The sequence below is a fragment of the Perna viridis genome, chromosome 12, assembly GCF_037379345.1.
Source record: "Perna viridis isolate PV_CMFRI_1.1 ecotype Kerala chromosome 12, ASM3737934v1, whole genome shotgun sequence".
NCBI lineage: Eukaryota > Metazoa > Mollusca > Bivalvia > Mytilida > Mytilidae > Perna > Perna viridis.
In genome coordinates this window covers 24,453,198-24,469,443 of record NC_142456.1, presented here as the reverse complement: position 1 = coordinate 24,469,443, position 16,246 = coordinate 24,453,198, and the positions used below count along the sequence as shown (strand labels likewise).

The 16,246-nt window shown below is 33.3% G+C and overlaps 1 protein-coding gene across 1 annotated transcript; it reads left to right on the top strand.

The window, feature by feature from the left end:
* Positions 1–3,425: 3,425 nt before the first annotated feature.
* LOC148601775 (uncharacterized) lies at positions 3,426–12,252 on the top strand. Its single transcript, XM_088555079.1, is given in 4 exon segments — positions 3,426–3,859; positions 3,862–3,927; positions 4,750–4,956; positions 6,026–12,252. Coding segments are annotated over 4 exon segments (1,317 nt in total). The 5' UTR covers positions 3,426–3,789; the 3' UTR covers positions 7,000–12,252.
* Positions 12,253–16,246: the final 3,994 nt, after the last annotated feature.

Sequence of the window (16,246 nt, the reverse complement as noted above, 5' to 3'; positions counted from 1 at the left end):
AGGTTGCATTGCAATGCTGCGTTATGAGATATCATTGTACATTGTAACTCCCATACAAAATTTTCGGTAAATGATCGAACAGAGAAAGAGAAGTAGTTAAAAATCTAACTTGTCTAGTTAAAACCGTTTCAGGAAGAAAAAAAACTACTTGGGACTAATCGGGCTGACTAACTACATGTATGCCTTGTGTAAATAAAGAGAAAGGCTGATCAACTCCTCTGTTACTGCATACATGTATGTCTACATTACTATGCCGTATCCTGACAGTCTAAAGTATATAATAACATAACATGTATACAATTAATATGTATGATTGATTATGATTCAGCATGTATATTGTACGTCAAATGGCAAATATTACCTGCACTTTAAGCCGAGAATGGTGTAACGTCGATCGGGCGCACAGACCGTGTACTTTTTGAAAGTCCAACATACATGTAGACAGACTTTTACATGTATTGTGCTAGCCTATAGGCGCAACAGCTGACGTACAAAAAGGAATGTCACTCCAGTTTAACACATCGATCCGAACCATCCAATCGCGCTCTACATCCTATATGCTGCGTGCCAATAGCAGAGATGCAGAAACTTTCAGTTTTCAAGTATTTTGTTCATGTATAATTACATGCATATGTAGATCGTGGATCGAACCCACGACCTCCTGAAATTGAGACGAGACCGGTACCACGAGTTTACAACGCGACAGTCGAGTTAGTGTGGGTGCACTGTATGTGTTACATGTATGTATTTTATTTAGTAACGTGTGAATTTATTAATAACTTCAATTGTTCATAAGTACCCATCGTACATAACTATCTTAATAATTCGTTATGTCATTTAGGTGTAACTTAATCAGGGTAAAGGGGAATAAGTCAGACGGAAAATAAAATCAAATTCACTCCGATAGACTAGGACAGACATAAATGGTTTATTAAACAAACAAGAGTTATTTATTACGTTAAGTACTTCATATGATATGAATATCAATTAAGTAAAAAGAAGCCTTCAAGGATTCTCTATCCATTTTCGTATGTTATTTTTCCAGAACGTAATCAGACTGGGCACATATAAAACGCAGTAGAAAAAATACGAAAATGCAGACAAATTTTATTTGAATTGGAATCTTTGGGAATAAAAAGCTGTCAAAATCGACATTTGCTATGACTAGCATAGACGTTATTATGTTACGTTTGTATTGTATTTTATTTTATTTAGTTTACATTTGTAAGTGCATGATAAACATGTCATAGAAAAAAGAATATAATTCCCTGGGGATTTTTTCCAGCATGCCACTCTGCTCGGTGATCGACTGTCGTCGCATATTTTCCACATTTGATTTTTCTTTTCTTCACATTTTGAAGAAAATGGTAAAATTATCGGGTTCATTTCAGCGTGTACGAAATGGAGTTTCTTTGACATGTTTAATTCAACCTGTTTTTAATTTCATTCAAAAAAGAAAAAACACATGACTAGTATATCAGTGCACAGTAAATATGCGAAATGTTAAAATGTAACTACATGTATATGACCCACCGTAGCAATTAAACTGTGCCCATTTTAGCAAATAATCCACGGCCTTGATCTTATTCTAGTGAATTCGATGCATGTACATTGTTACAAAAGGGCAACCTAACAGACAATTAAAGATGAAGAACAGTTGAACCAACTTACTTTTTTCAAATGCTGGCGTATGTCTAGACTACACAAATCATCAGCTTAAGTAAATATTTGCAGTTTGTTCCTTACTAGGAGTAAAAAAAACTATAATGTTTCGGGATTTTGACCCAGCTATAAATATTTGTTGTTTAATGTACTCTTAGGCCAAGAGAAATATTATATTTCTGTTTAAGAATACATTGGGGGAAAAACAATAGGTAGATAAAATTAGCTTTTGTTTAATTATTTCATTAAAACACTTATTAGAAGGTTTCTCGACTTTAATACATGTAGTGCTCCACTAGTGTCGGTGTATTTATAAAACAAAAAGACCAATTGTCTGAATATAGCTGAAATATTGCTGCTCGGGCGTTAAACCCCAACAAACAAACAAACCAATTAAATATGCTAGGGTAGGCAGAAAAATATGGCACGTATGGTAACCTTAACGGACAGGTTTTTGTTCTCCTTTTAAAGCTTTAAAAAAAGAAAAAAAATTAAACCACAGTGACTCTTTACTCAAAATGAAATCTATGTTTCTATTTTGACATTACATTGTATTATGCAATTACACATCTGTGGGTTTATTTATACATTCATTTAGTGATCATGACGAAGAAAAGACCACCAAACAAACGATGCTTTTCCACATTTGCTATATTTTCACATAACGATAATCATTTTTGCGTTCATATCTGCACTTTTTAGAAAATCATGCATTCACCTCCAACTATAATCAACCGAATGAAACCCAAACAAGAACCATAACCCTTGCAAAGTGCAAATTTCATGTACAATCTATATGATTTTCATCTCAAAAGCGCAACAACCAAATGAAAAACTGACTGGTCATGTGATCAGAAACTGCTTCTGAACAAGAAATAAAAGGGAGATCGGTGGGTTTTAACATGAATGAATCACCTCTTGTCTAATTTATAATAAAAACAAAAAACAAAAACAAAACAAAACAAAACAAACAAAACAAAAACAAAAACAAAAAAACACAAAACAAAAAAAACAAAAAAAAACTGATACTTAAATGTATTTTGAATTTTAGTAAACTGAACAACTCTCTAAACCGAACCAATTTTAAAGTGCATAAAGGGGTTCGGTTTAGACAGGTTTCACTGAAAAATCATTTCGTAAGTGTAAGTGCCTGTAATAATCAGGTAAAAAGGGAAAAATAAGAAACATGCATATCAAAACCCCGACGATCTGACAATGTAATATCACTCAAGGATACTTGCTCTACTTGAAAAGAACATTATTTGATCTGATATCTGCATCACTGGCGCTTTGATCAGAAATTTGTCAATAGAATGTTAGAAAAATAAGGTATTTGACAGAGTTATCTGCCCTTGAAATGTTCATTTTCAGTGCATTTCAATGCACCAACATGATATGGAAAATACTGTCTTTTATTCTTGATTCTGAAGTTACAAATAGTTAAATTACACTACCAAAAGACGGGTTTTTCATACCATTTTTCACCCACTGCCTGATTCTTACAGAGACTGATACTTTACTGTATTAAAGGAAACATTAAAACAAATTAGACTTTGTTGTATCACGGAAACATAATTATGATTGTACCAATTGGTATGGAAACTAAACTTTTAGTGATTCATGAGTACAGATGTAAATGTATCATGCCAAATACATATACTAAGTAGATACGTACTGTTATCAGTAATGGTTTAATTACAAGTACATTTCAAGTGTAAACAAAGAGATACGATATCATAAGTTAATACATATATAATAATTATGTTCATTATCATACACGTTACATATTGTAATACATGTACTTATGGAAATGAATTTTATGTTAATATATAACCAAAGGATTGTTTTTAATTGCACGAAATTAGAATTTCCGTCACGTGATAATATATAATCAAAGGATTGTTTTTAATTGCACGAAATTAGAATTTTCGTCACGTGATAATATATGATCAAAGGATTATTTTAACTGCATGGAATTGGAATTTACGTCATGTGACTCAACCATTTTTCTATTTTGTGGCATAAAATGATCAGCAAATGATTGTTTGAACTATTAACAAGATTCGTTTTATGGATAACATGTTTGAAAGGCTGTGAAAAATTGTGAAGACTGATTTCAATGTCGTGATGAATCGACGTCAAAGTATTGCTCGACTCTTGTCGTTTGTCGTTGGATGTTTTGGGATGATAACAGCAGCGCTATATACGCGTTCGGCGCTTACATTAATGCTGTCAAGAAAAAGTTCGATTATAAACAGTCTGAAGGTACGGTTTTATAAGTCATGTACAATGTACATTTGTACACATATATATAATTATAACCTTTTCGCGTTAGCTCAATATATTAAGTCTTGTCAAGAAAATGTTCGATAATATAAACAAAACAAGTGCTATAGATTAAAGGTTGCACTCATCGCATGACCCCCCCCCCCCCTAAAAATATAGACTTGGTCGATCTTTCAGTTTTTCGAGTAAAACAAGTAACTCGAAAATGGAATATAGGCTTTACCGGACCTAATAATCGGCTCACCTTGCAATTTGAGCTATGTATTACCATCACTTGGCATCCGTCGCCATTTAAGTGTTCATCTTCTTTGAATTTTTGAATTGGAATTCTCTGAAACTGCATGTACTTGACTGATTTTAATCAATGTTAGCATAAATGCTTATTGGGATTGTCGTTTAGATTTTTGATCCGTGAAAAAAATATGGCCGCTATGTCTCTATATAGTACATAGTAGGCACATATTAATTCACTTATTTCAAGGTACAAGTACATTTAGAAAAACGACATGTACGGGAGATAGAGACAAAACAACGATATTTCCGAATTCCGAAATCTCAACAAAATCGTTCAGACTCCTTTTACGGTTATTGTTCCTGAAAGGCGAACAAATTACGTTTTTGTCGATTTCCTTTCAATATTTACTCTTTCATGTCGCAAGTTGTTACACATGTACATGTTAATGAGTTTTTGAAACGCATTATTCAACAATTTGTCTACATACATATACATGTAGTACATGTAGCTTATGTACATAGAATGCATGTATCAGCATGCATGTTTAATTTTTTTGTTTTTCTAAGTTGACCTAATGGGATCTCTTTCCAACTTCGGAACCACGTTTGGGTTTCCAGCGGGGCTGATGTGCGAAAGACTTGGACCGCGGTGGACTTCCTTCACTGCATTAATTCTTGCTGGTACAGGTTATATGATGTTATGGTCAACGACATTGACAGTAGAGTTTTATAGTGATAAGCCTGTCCTTCAAGATTTATATTATTTCTTAGTGGGTAAGTTTGGCCGATTATGAAATGAATGTAAGATAAGAAAAGAGTCATCCCTAACAATTTTGTTACCTAAGCGGAAAAGGAATTTAATTTATATATATATATTAATTATTACAAAACAGCTCAGGTTGATTTAAAAGAACGAATGTTGGAACTGGACGGAAGTTATACCCTGTAACTTTCAGAAATCTCGTTACAGAAATAAAGTCACTTTATGTATAAATATTTAAATAGAAGTCATTGAATCAGTAAATATAAATGCACGTGTCGTCCCCTCTGTACATTGTACATGCATGTTTTCCTTCGTAATCAGTGACAGAACACTAGTCCTACGTACCATACGGTATCTTTTTCTAGGATGTCCTTATTCCTTGAATTGCTTATTCTTACAGATGAGATAATTTCTAACCTCTCAAGGAATTGTCAAAAGAGCCGGCTCTAGGACAGTTCTATAATGGTGTCATAGAACAGTCCTAGAACCAGCTCTTCTGATAATTCTACTAGCAGAAACGGCGGGAACCTATAAGTCATATAAAAATATTTTACCAGAGAGAGAGAGAGAGGGAGAGTACATTATATAGTCAAAAGCAACAACATTATTGTCGACCCAATTAAAACAAAAACATTCTGTTGCTTTAGATTTTGTTCAATAAACCATATGAACTATAATAAGTCTTTCACTCTTATCCAAAAAAAAAGTCTGTCGTTAACGTTTTCGTTGCAACTATCTTACACATGGTTATTTTTGGTATGGATTGAAAGAAAATTTGCGTGGTCGCAAAAGTTTTCTTTGGTCACGTTTCTTAAATATCTCGCGAGATCAAAGACACATCGAAAAGCTTGTAATTATACTATTAGATTCATCTCATCTATTTGAAATCAATGATTTACAAACTCAAAGGCAACTAAAAATATATATATTAAAGTTGATTTCGAGTTAGTATTTTACACACAGTTAACGTCATGGTTGTCTTTCTTTGAATAGTAAATGTCAAATATGGCTCCAATGTACATTTTGTATAATATTTCAGTATGGATAAAAGTGATTTATCTATACGTTTTCTTGTTTTAGGTTTCGGGTCAGGCTTCCTCTATATGGCGTCACTAATGACCAACATGAACAACTTTGCTCCACAACATAGAGGAAAAGTTGTTGGAATTCTAGATGGTTCGTTCAGTGCCGGACCTGCTCTGACAGCTCTTATCTATGGTTTTGTCTTTGTAGATGGCCATGTTGAAGATCAAGGAAAACAGAACCTGAAAGGTTTTTACCTGTCGTCTGCAATATTACTTTTCACAGTCTGTATTCTAAGTATTTTGTTTCTACGATCTTTCCAATCAACAAAAGAATTGGAAATAACACGATTACTAGACGAAGATGATAATCAGGAGGAATCGTGCATTTCCGTACCGGTTCGGCAGATTGCAGGCTGGAAGCTGTTTAAAACATTTAACTTTCAATTCATTCTTTGGTCGTCTGTTTTTGCATCAAGCGTGCAGCTTGTCGTTCAAAGTAACATTGGAACCTACCTTAAGTCTTTCCATTTGGACAAATACACAACTCTTTTTACGACCATAAACCCGATATCGCAAGTGGGATCCAAGATATTTGCCGGATTTCTTTCAGACTTGCTAATAGCATATGTGCCTAGGGTAACAATCGTGTTAGGGTTTACATTTATACAAGCTGTTTTCCTCACTATCTGTATATTTTTTCCTGATCATTTTGCAGTTTTGCTTTTTCTGGTGATTGTAGTTGGTATGGCAAACGGTAGTCTATGGTGCATTACCCCAACCATTACTGGGGAATATTATGGTATTAAATATTTTGGCCGGAACTGGGGTCTTATTCTCACCGCAACTGGTTTGGGAGCAATCGTTTTACAGGAACTTTACGGATGGACTTACGAAATGGCAATTCCTTTTGCCGGCCAAAATGACTGTTATGGATCAAAGTGTTTCACATGGAGTTTCACAATGCATGCCGTTTTATCATTTTGCTCGTCGTTATTTTATTTTGGCGTTTATCAAAACCATTCACGATAGATGAACGCTTAGTTTGATTTTAAGAAAATATATCTGATTACATGTGTTACAAGGGGCACGTGATCTATGTGTCTTTAAGCTTAATGTTTCGTAATTCATAGTGATACATGTGTACACTCCGTGTATTACACTGCAGTAGTATGTGTACTGTGGAAGACATTATGCCCTTAGGCGCTAGGAGGCAAAGCTGGCTTTATACCAGTATTCCACTAGGACTATTGTAGGAATGTACTTTGTGTTTTCTATGAATGCATGACTTAATTTATTTGACGACTACGACATCATGCAATTACTATATTAAGGCTAAAAACCACTAATTCCACTTTCCATAGGCTTCTATGCTAATTTCACAATATTCAATGGCTTCTCTGGACTTTACCTTAACTTTAACCTGCAGAGGACTATATATCAGCATGATTCTACATATGTCAGCTCACAATCCTCAGAATGGCATGTGGGGTTAGCAGACTTGCAGTGCAGTACTGGTCACCGGAAGTGAAGGGTCTATAAATAGCATGGGAAATCCCAGTGTTTTCACAAGATAGGGGTATATTTAAAAATCATTATGGAGATTAGGCTTCACATCACAAGAAGCAAAATGCACCTATAAAATGTACAGAAATGTTTTTCCTTTCAGAAACTGTTTAAATTTTTTAAATAAAATGAGAATTTTTTTCCTCAGCACTATGAGGAACAGGGGTAATTTCTGCGTAGGACTATTTTTGCGTACGTTCCGAATGCTGATTGGTTGAATTGGTGGTCTGTAACCTAAAGAGTCACTTTTTGTCTTAGAAAAAATAAATAACTATACAGGTATCTTCCTACACACATACTGAATGCATTTGCAAAGTTTCAGTGAAATGTGACAAGCACTTTTTTAAATATTTGATTTTTAAATATAGGGTAACCAAGTTGTGCGAGCAAAAAAGTGACAATATTCTACCATACTTAAATGCATTAAATATTTGCAAAGAACTTTTTCTGACTTTTCAAATAAAAAATATCAATCACAACTTGTTTTTTAACAATATTAATGAAGAAATAGTTTTAAAAGTAATCATTTTCTGAGAAATTGGTCTATTTTTAAAAATTTATTTCTGACATGCCTCCCCCTTTTTCTTGATCACATGTCAAAATCCTAAATCTTTAAATTTTCGCAAAAGGTGATATATTTGGCTTTAAATTTGTAAATACAGTGTTTTCACATTAAAACATGACCAGTAAAGGGCACCTAAAGCAAAAAAAGTACTCAATAATGAATTTTCCATGTTGCCATAGGGGAATGCTGATATGGCCTTAACCGCAGTAATGAAAGTGAGTTTTTCCTCATTTCTAACCTAATTTTTGCTCAAATCTACACAAAACTTGATTTCAAGTGCTTATTACCACCATATTTAGGTAAATATAGCCCTCAAAGTTTAATATTTGATATCTTTACTAAATTTTCTACACTTTTTACAAGATAGGACATAAAAATCAGCCAAAAAGACCAATTTTCCATAATTTGGACCTATAACTTAAAAAAATGCATATTTTCAAAGATTTTTGTAGTGTATTCCAACTCATGGCAAAGTTAACAAGATCTTCAAGTAGTTTAAAGCTATTTCAAGAAACTTTTCATTTTGCCATGGCTTCAGCTTAAGGCTAAAAACCACTAATTCCACTTTCCATAGGCTTCTATGCTAATTTCACAATATTCAATGGCTTCTCTGGACTTTACCTTAACTTTAACCTGCAGAGGACTATATATCAGCATGATTCTACATATGTCAGCTCACAATCCTCAGAATGGCATGTGGGGTTAGCAGACTTGCAGTGCAGTACTGGTCACCGGAAGTGAAGGGTCTATAAATAGCATGGGAAATCCCAGTGTTTTCACAAGATAGGGGTATATTTAAAAATCATTATGGAGATTAGGCTTCACATCACAAGAAGCAAAATGCACCTATAAAATGTACAGAAATGTTTTTCCTTTCAGAAACTGTTTAAATTTTTTAAATAAAATGAGAACTTTTTTCACAGCACTATGAGGAACAGGGGTAATTTCTGCGTAGGACTATTTTTGCGTACGTTCCGAATGCTGATTGGTTGAATTGGTGGTCTGTAACCTAAAGAGTCACTTTTTGTCTTAGAAAAAATAAATAACTATACAGGTATCTTCCTACACACATACTGAATGCATTTGCAAAGTTTCAGTGAAATGTGACAAGCACTTTTTTTAAATATTTGATTTTTAAATATAGGGTAACCAAGTTGTGCGAGCAAAAAAGTGACAATATTCTACCATACTTAAATGCATTAAATATTTGCAAAGAACTTTTTCTGACTTTTCAAATAAAAAATATCAATCACAACTTGTTTTTTAACAATATTAATGAAGAAATAGTTTTAAAAGTAATCATTTTCTGAGAAATTGGTCTATTTTTAAAAATTTATTTCTGACATGCCTCCCCCTTTTTCTTGATCACATGTCAAAAATCCTAAATCTTTAAATTTTCGCAAAAGGTGATATATTTGGCTTTAAATTTGTAAATACAGTGTTTTCACATTAAAACATGACCAGTAAAGGGCACCTAAAGCAAAAAAAGTACTCAATAATGAATTTTCCATGTTGCCATAGGGGAATGCTGATATGGCCTTAACCGCAGTAATGAAAGTGAGTTTTTCCTCATTTCTAACCTAATTTTTGCTCAAATCTACACAAAACTTGATTTCAAGTGCTTATTACCACCATATTTAGGTAAATATAGCCCTCAAAGTTTAATATTTGATATCTTTACTAAATTTTCTACACTTTTTACAAGATAGGACATAAAAATCAGCCAAAAAGACCAATTTTCCATAATTTGGACCTATAACTTAAAAAAATGCATATTTTGAAAGATTTTTGTAGTGTATTCCTCTCATGGCAAAGTTAACAAGATCTTCAAGTAGTTTAAAGCTATTTCAAGAAACTTTTCATTTTGCCATGGCTTCAGCTTAAGGCTAAAAACCACTAATTCCACTTTCCATAGGCTTCTATGCTAATTTCACAATATTCAATGGCTTCTCTGGACTTTACCTTAACTTTAACCTGCAGAGGACTATATATCAGCATGATTCTACATATGTCAGCTCACAATCCTCAGAATGGCATGTGGGGTTAGCAGACTTGCAGTGCAGTACTGGTCACCGGAAGTGAAGGGTCTATAAATAGCATGGGAAATCCCAGTGTTTTCACAAGATAGGGGTATATTTAAAAATCATTATGGAGATTAGGCTTCACATCACAAGAAGCAAAATGCACCTATAAAATGTACAGAAATGTTTTTCCTTTCAAAAACTGTTTAAATTTTTTAAATAAAATGAGAACTTTTTTCACAGCACTATGAGGAACAGGGGTAATTTCTGCGTAGGACTATTTTTGCGTACGTTCCGAATGCTGATTGGTTGAATTGGTGGTCTGTAACCTAAAGCAGACGACCTGAATTTATGATAAGTGGTATGCTAAACCATTCTAAGCTCGTACCTCAATATGAAGTCTTCATCGTAATTAAGAGTAACAACAGATACATAGGTCTATGTTTAAGGTTTCATTTTAGTAAGGCAAAGTTTTAGCTGTAAAGGGGGGACCAAAACGATTAGTTGGTATGAACGTGGCGTTCTAGATTAATAAACTTTACATGGTTACTTTAATTAATTTTAGAAAATCCCGGAAAAGTATGCCATGGTATATTCTACATATGTTCATGATATTTATGCACATAGATTTATATTTCTGCTAAATTAATATGCGACACTGGGTTCAGAGTATCGTTAAATTTAAGTGATAGTTACTGTATTGAATGGGAAAAGTAACTTGGATGTCAAAAACCAACCTATCTGGCAATATAATTTCACCCAAGGATGCTTTCTCTATTTGAAAAGATCATTATTTGATCTCTGCACCTCTTGATAGAAAAAATAGAGTTGACTTGAAATGTTCATTATCAGTTCATTTCAATGAAATTCAATTTACCAACAAGGTATTAATTTTTTGTTCTTTGAATTTGACGGTAATAGTCAAATTAAACTTTCAAATGGTTTTTTTTTCCATACCATATTTCTTCCACTGCCTGATTCTTAAAGAGACTGACACTTCAAAATGTTTGTTCTTTTATTGATGCTTGTCCCGAAGTACATGAAAACGAAAAAAACTGTTTTATCCTTGTTTATCTGTCCCTAGTTTGATACAAAAGTCATGTAATAAACCATTCATCATGATCACATGATTCACGTGGATGGTTTTGTTTAAATGCATTTTACCATGAAAAAATAACTGTCTGTTTTGTCTTTGAAAAGAAAATTGGTTAAAATATAGATTTTTTTCTATTCATTCGATTACGAATTTTCTATTATTTACTGATTTATCATTTATTCTGATTTCATGAAACAAATCAAATCAAATGTTATCATATGCAGGGCCTGATCAAGCTAACATTTTATGAATAAAGACGATCTTGAAAAAAAAAACCACTGAAATTTCCAATTTTTATTATTTGTTCACCATCATGATTGATGCCGAGGGTATTCACGAACCTAGTAGGCTGTTTGACCACAAATTATTAGATTGTATAATACTTTTTCAACGAAAGGGAGTTGGAAAATATTAAATAATCTATTTATCGCTGTTTTGCTGAAGTGTAAGGTATTAGTTTTCGTTTTCTTTTCCTAACCTAAATATGCAAATTTATGAGCGTTACAAAGTTTCCTTACTGGACTATTATTCGGCGGAGTGCTATGTGACGTTACGTATTCTGTGCAGCTGTACGATAATTTTTAAGATAACTCTGTCAAAAAAATTACTTTTTCTAACATTCTTCTGAAAAATTTCTGAGCAAATCTAATGATGCGATGCAGAGATCAAACAACGGTTTAAAGCATTCTTGAGTGATACTTTACTGTCAAATCGGTGGGGTTTTAACATGCATGTTTCTGATTTTTCCAATTGTGCCTGATTCTTACAATATAAACATAAGGAGCAGAAGTACTTGTAGGTATTCCATCCGTTGGGAGGATTCTGGTTTCTTTATGACTCATGATGATAGATTTTCATTAGTGGACAATAGTATGTTTCAATTTTTTTAGGATTAGTTGGAGTATAATCTAAAATGGCCCATAGGCGGTTCTTGATAAAATTTAGAAATGAGTATATTTATCTATCAAATAATAGCATATTACGAAGATTTTCAATCCACAATAATTAAAAGAAAATAATATATATTTTTTTTATTATTTATTATTGTTATTATTTTTTTTGGTAAGTTTTGTCTATTGTTAGTCCACCGATGATTCGTAAAAAAGTGAATCCACTGTTTAAACAAAAGGTTGACGTCAAAACAATGGTTTAAACAAAGAGGATAAGTCCGAGCTAACAGGAGAAAACACTCTTATCTTATTGATACACAAATTACAACAAACCAGAGAATCGTTGTTTAATTTGTCAGATTGTCAGAAATTTAATAATTCGATACAAAATTTAACGAATACTTGAATTATAACAGTAGTGTTAACAATTCCAAGGTTCTCATTGCACAAGACGGGAGAGATAAATTTGAGGGTCCCGATGATTTTATATTCGATTGCATAAGCAAACAGCCTCAACACAATATGGTTAATTGTGTAAATGAAACATTGAAAGGTTTTCAAAAAGTAACATTTATATCAAAACTGATTTAAAGAGTTAAAATGATCAACACAAATTAGAAGAAATCAGAATGAACTTTTTTACACAGGTGAAATAAATAAATAACTTTCCACACAAAATCGCAACTTTGAAACGACAATATAATCGTACAAAAAAGCGGATCTGCGTACCAATGCTGCAAAAACTCGCAAAGAATTGTTACTTACTGTTCTCTGCCCTAAATGACAATTGCCTTGATTCCTCAGTAGAAACCATTTACATTCCGAAATTTCAAGCACCTAAATGTTCACAAAATCTGGCTCGATTAGACCGTGACTTAAATAGCATGAACGGCGAAATAGTACGACATTGAAAGCTTAGAACAGAAAATAAAGGAAGTAACTTTTGAAAACAATTAATTAACACACAAACATGATTTCCTACCATGAATTGAAAACTCGTTAGATAAAGTTACTTAAAAAGAACATTACTGAAATTGATAGTGTTGTATCCTCAATTTCCATAGCATTACAAAGCAATGCACCAAAAAGGAACATACCAAATGAATCTATCGAAGACATTACAGATGCAATACGTTCTGGGGTAGATAGAGTAAAAAGAATTGAAAGTACAAAATTCAATGGAGTTGATACTTTGAAGTCAAAAGTGAAGTCGTTTAATATGTTAAGCTAGACATACTTGATATCAAAGTCAAACAATAAAACACCACTCATATGAAGAGCAACCAAACATTAAGTAAACCAACGAATCAAAAAACTCCTCATCGTTCAAACTGAGATGAATTTGATCGCATTCAGCATGAAAGCCCAAAAACACAAACGAGAAATCTTGCAAAAGCATCTGCTGAAGTAGAAAAGCAATCTAATTCTTAAGAAAACACTAAAACTCCTTCAAATAGGCTGACCAAAATACAGGACGATCATGAAATCAAACAGAAAAGCTAATCTAGTGCTCTATGTAAACCATCTATTTCAGATCATAGAAAAGAAGGAAATCACAGCATTAGCCTTTCAGCCAAACCTATCTATGTTGTGATAATAAGAGATGTACATGAAATAGCATCTAACAGATTCAAAGGTATACAGGAACAACGCATAGAATGATACCATGTGGCAGGTATTATAAAAGACTAAAAAAGATTTCCTAATTGACAATATAACATATGGATATATATTTATCCTATTCTTAACAAGAGGCCAGTATAGCAATTCAACTCAGCTGAATATCCGTCCAGGACAAAAGAAAATAGTCTGTGACTCCAACTTCTGGCCAAATGGCAACTATATTAAACGTTGGTTAAAAAGTTTTCAGCGATATAGACCATCCATGAATTGAATGTCGTCTCTGAGGCAAGACTGTATTTTTGGAATATCAGATATTTTCAATAGCCTGTTTAAAAAGGTCCAAATCATATACCATGACCAGAATAAAACCAGAGCGCCACGCAAGGAAAAGCTGCCACGCGAACGTCATTTGCATAAGTTTGGCTATTATGTTTTTGTGGATATCGATATTCTTTTTCAATTGTATCTGCTAAACGTAAAATGATCACTCAAAGTACTAGTTCTGCAAAGAAAGCTAGAAGGTCTGCAAATAAAGGTCAAAATGTTTCTTCAGATATAAATTTAGGAGAACTACGAGAAGATCTAGGCATTATTTTCTTTGTTAAGAATATTAAAGTCTTGTCAGGTTTACTAAAGGCCTCAGTCATTTCATAGGCCATTGTCTTTGACTGTTCCTTCCTGTGCTCAAGTTTTTACCCCAGTTACTCAAACCTTGTCTGTAGGTTGTTATGCCCAAAGTTTTTGATGCTAGAAATTTGTTAAAATGTCTAAAATCGACACTTTACGATAATTATTATTAACTCCCTTTGTTCTTTGTTTGATATTTTACTTGGAATTTACGACAGTCTTTCATCAAATTGAAGACTTATTTCGAATACCATGGTCAACAAATATATTTACAAAATTTTAAAAGAACACTAGAACAATATTTTCTTGCTAAGAAAGATTCAACAGATACTGCAAGCATAAATCTAAAAGTCACAGTAGCCAAAACTCAATACTAAGTCACATTTCAGCTAAAAAGCTAACAGAAGAAGCACATAAGGTGGAGTTAGAGGCTCAACGAGATGCACTTCAAAGAAGAAAGCAAATAAAACTTGCTAAATTAGAATTGAAAATAGAGGAGGAAGATCTAAGATTAGAAACTGATATTGCTGTGGCAGAGGACAAAACAAAAATCCTAGACAAATACGAACAGTCAGCGAAATCAGAAAACTTTGCAACAGCTAGCAATATTAGTAGTCATAATAGTGAACATGAAGCTGATAGTCATAATCCTATTATAGGAACTACTTTAAACTTGAATCAAAAAGCACAAGTTTTCGAACCAAGAATAAACATCCTTGACAATAAAGTTCATCAAAGTTCATCCATGAAAGATCCACGGAAAGGATATTCTACAAGAAATACTGGAGTGTCGAAAATGCCAACTATCGACTTTCATTACAATAAAACTCAGCCTCGAAAGATATATAATCCACAACGCACAATTTTGTCAGATACTTATTTAGTGGATAAAAGTGAATCATTAGAAGAAGACGAGGACAATGATATCAATAATAATAATGATGTCTCATATGCAATTGTAAAGAGTCTGCGCAAACCAGCACCAGACATTAAGAAGTTTGGTGGTGATCCTCTAGAATTTCGAAAATTTGTACGTCAATTCACAGCCAAGATTACTGTCAACTGTGATACAGATTATGAGAAAATGACTTACCTTGATAAATTTACGTATGGAGAGGCAAGCAAAGTCGTGCAAGGATATAGTCATTTAGATGGCAGACATGCATTTAAATCTGCTATGAATCAGTTAGAAGAGCGCTATGGAGACGTCGAAGTCATTGCGAGTGCATTCATTAAAAGAGCATTGGATTGGCCAAACATCAAACCTGGGGACTCAAAAGCCCTTGATCAATACGCATTATTTCTAATTGAATGTCAAAACGCAGCGAATAGTATAGATGCCATGAGAATATTGGAATATTCAGAAAATATTCGACAATTAATGCGCAAGTTACCATTTCATCTACACGATCGGTGGAGAAGTATTGTCCTTCGTACTAAAGCAAATAAACAAACGGTTCAAATAGTTCGTCAAATTTGTAGAGGATGAAGCTAAAAAGGTGAACGACTTAACTTTTGGTATTGATGCAATTGGCATCAAGAAGAAATCCGACTCAAATTACACTGTAAATAAAAACTCAAATCAAAGGAAAGGAGTTCGACAAGGAGGTTCATTTGCAACTGACTTAAATACTCAATCTACAAAACCTACTGAAGAGTGCTCGTCCTGCACGAAACCACACAAACTTGAAAATTGTAAGACAATAACAAGATTAGATCATCAAGAAAAGTTAAATCATTTGAAGAGTCTTGCATTGTGTTTTGGTTGCCTTAAGAGAGGTCACATGACCAAGAATTGCACAAAGCGACTAATTTGTACGATATGCAAGAAAAGACATCCGACATTACGAATCGACGCAAGAACATTATCAAAGTGTAGATAATACGTCTT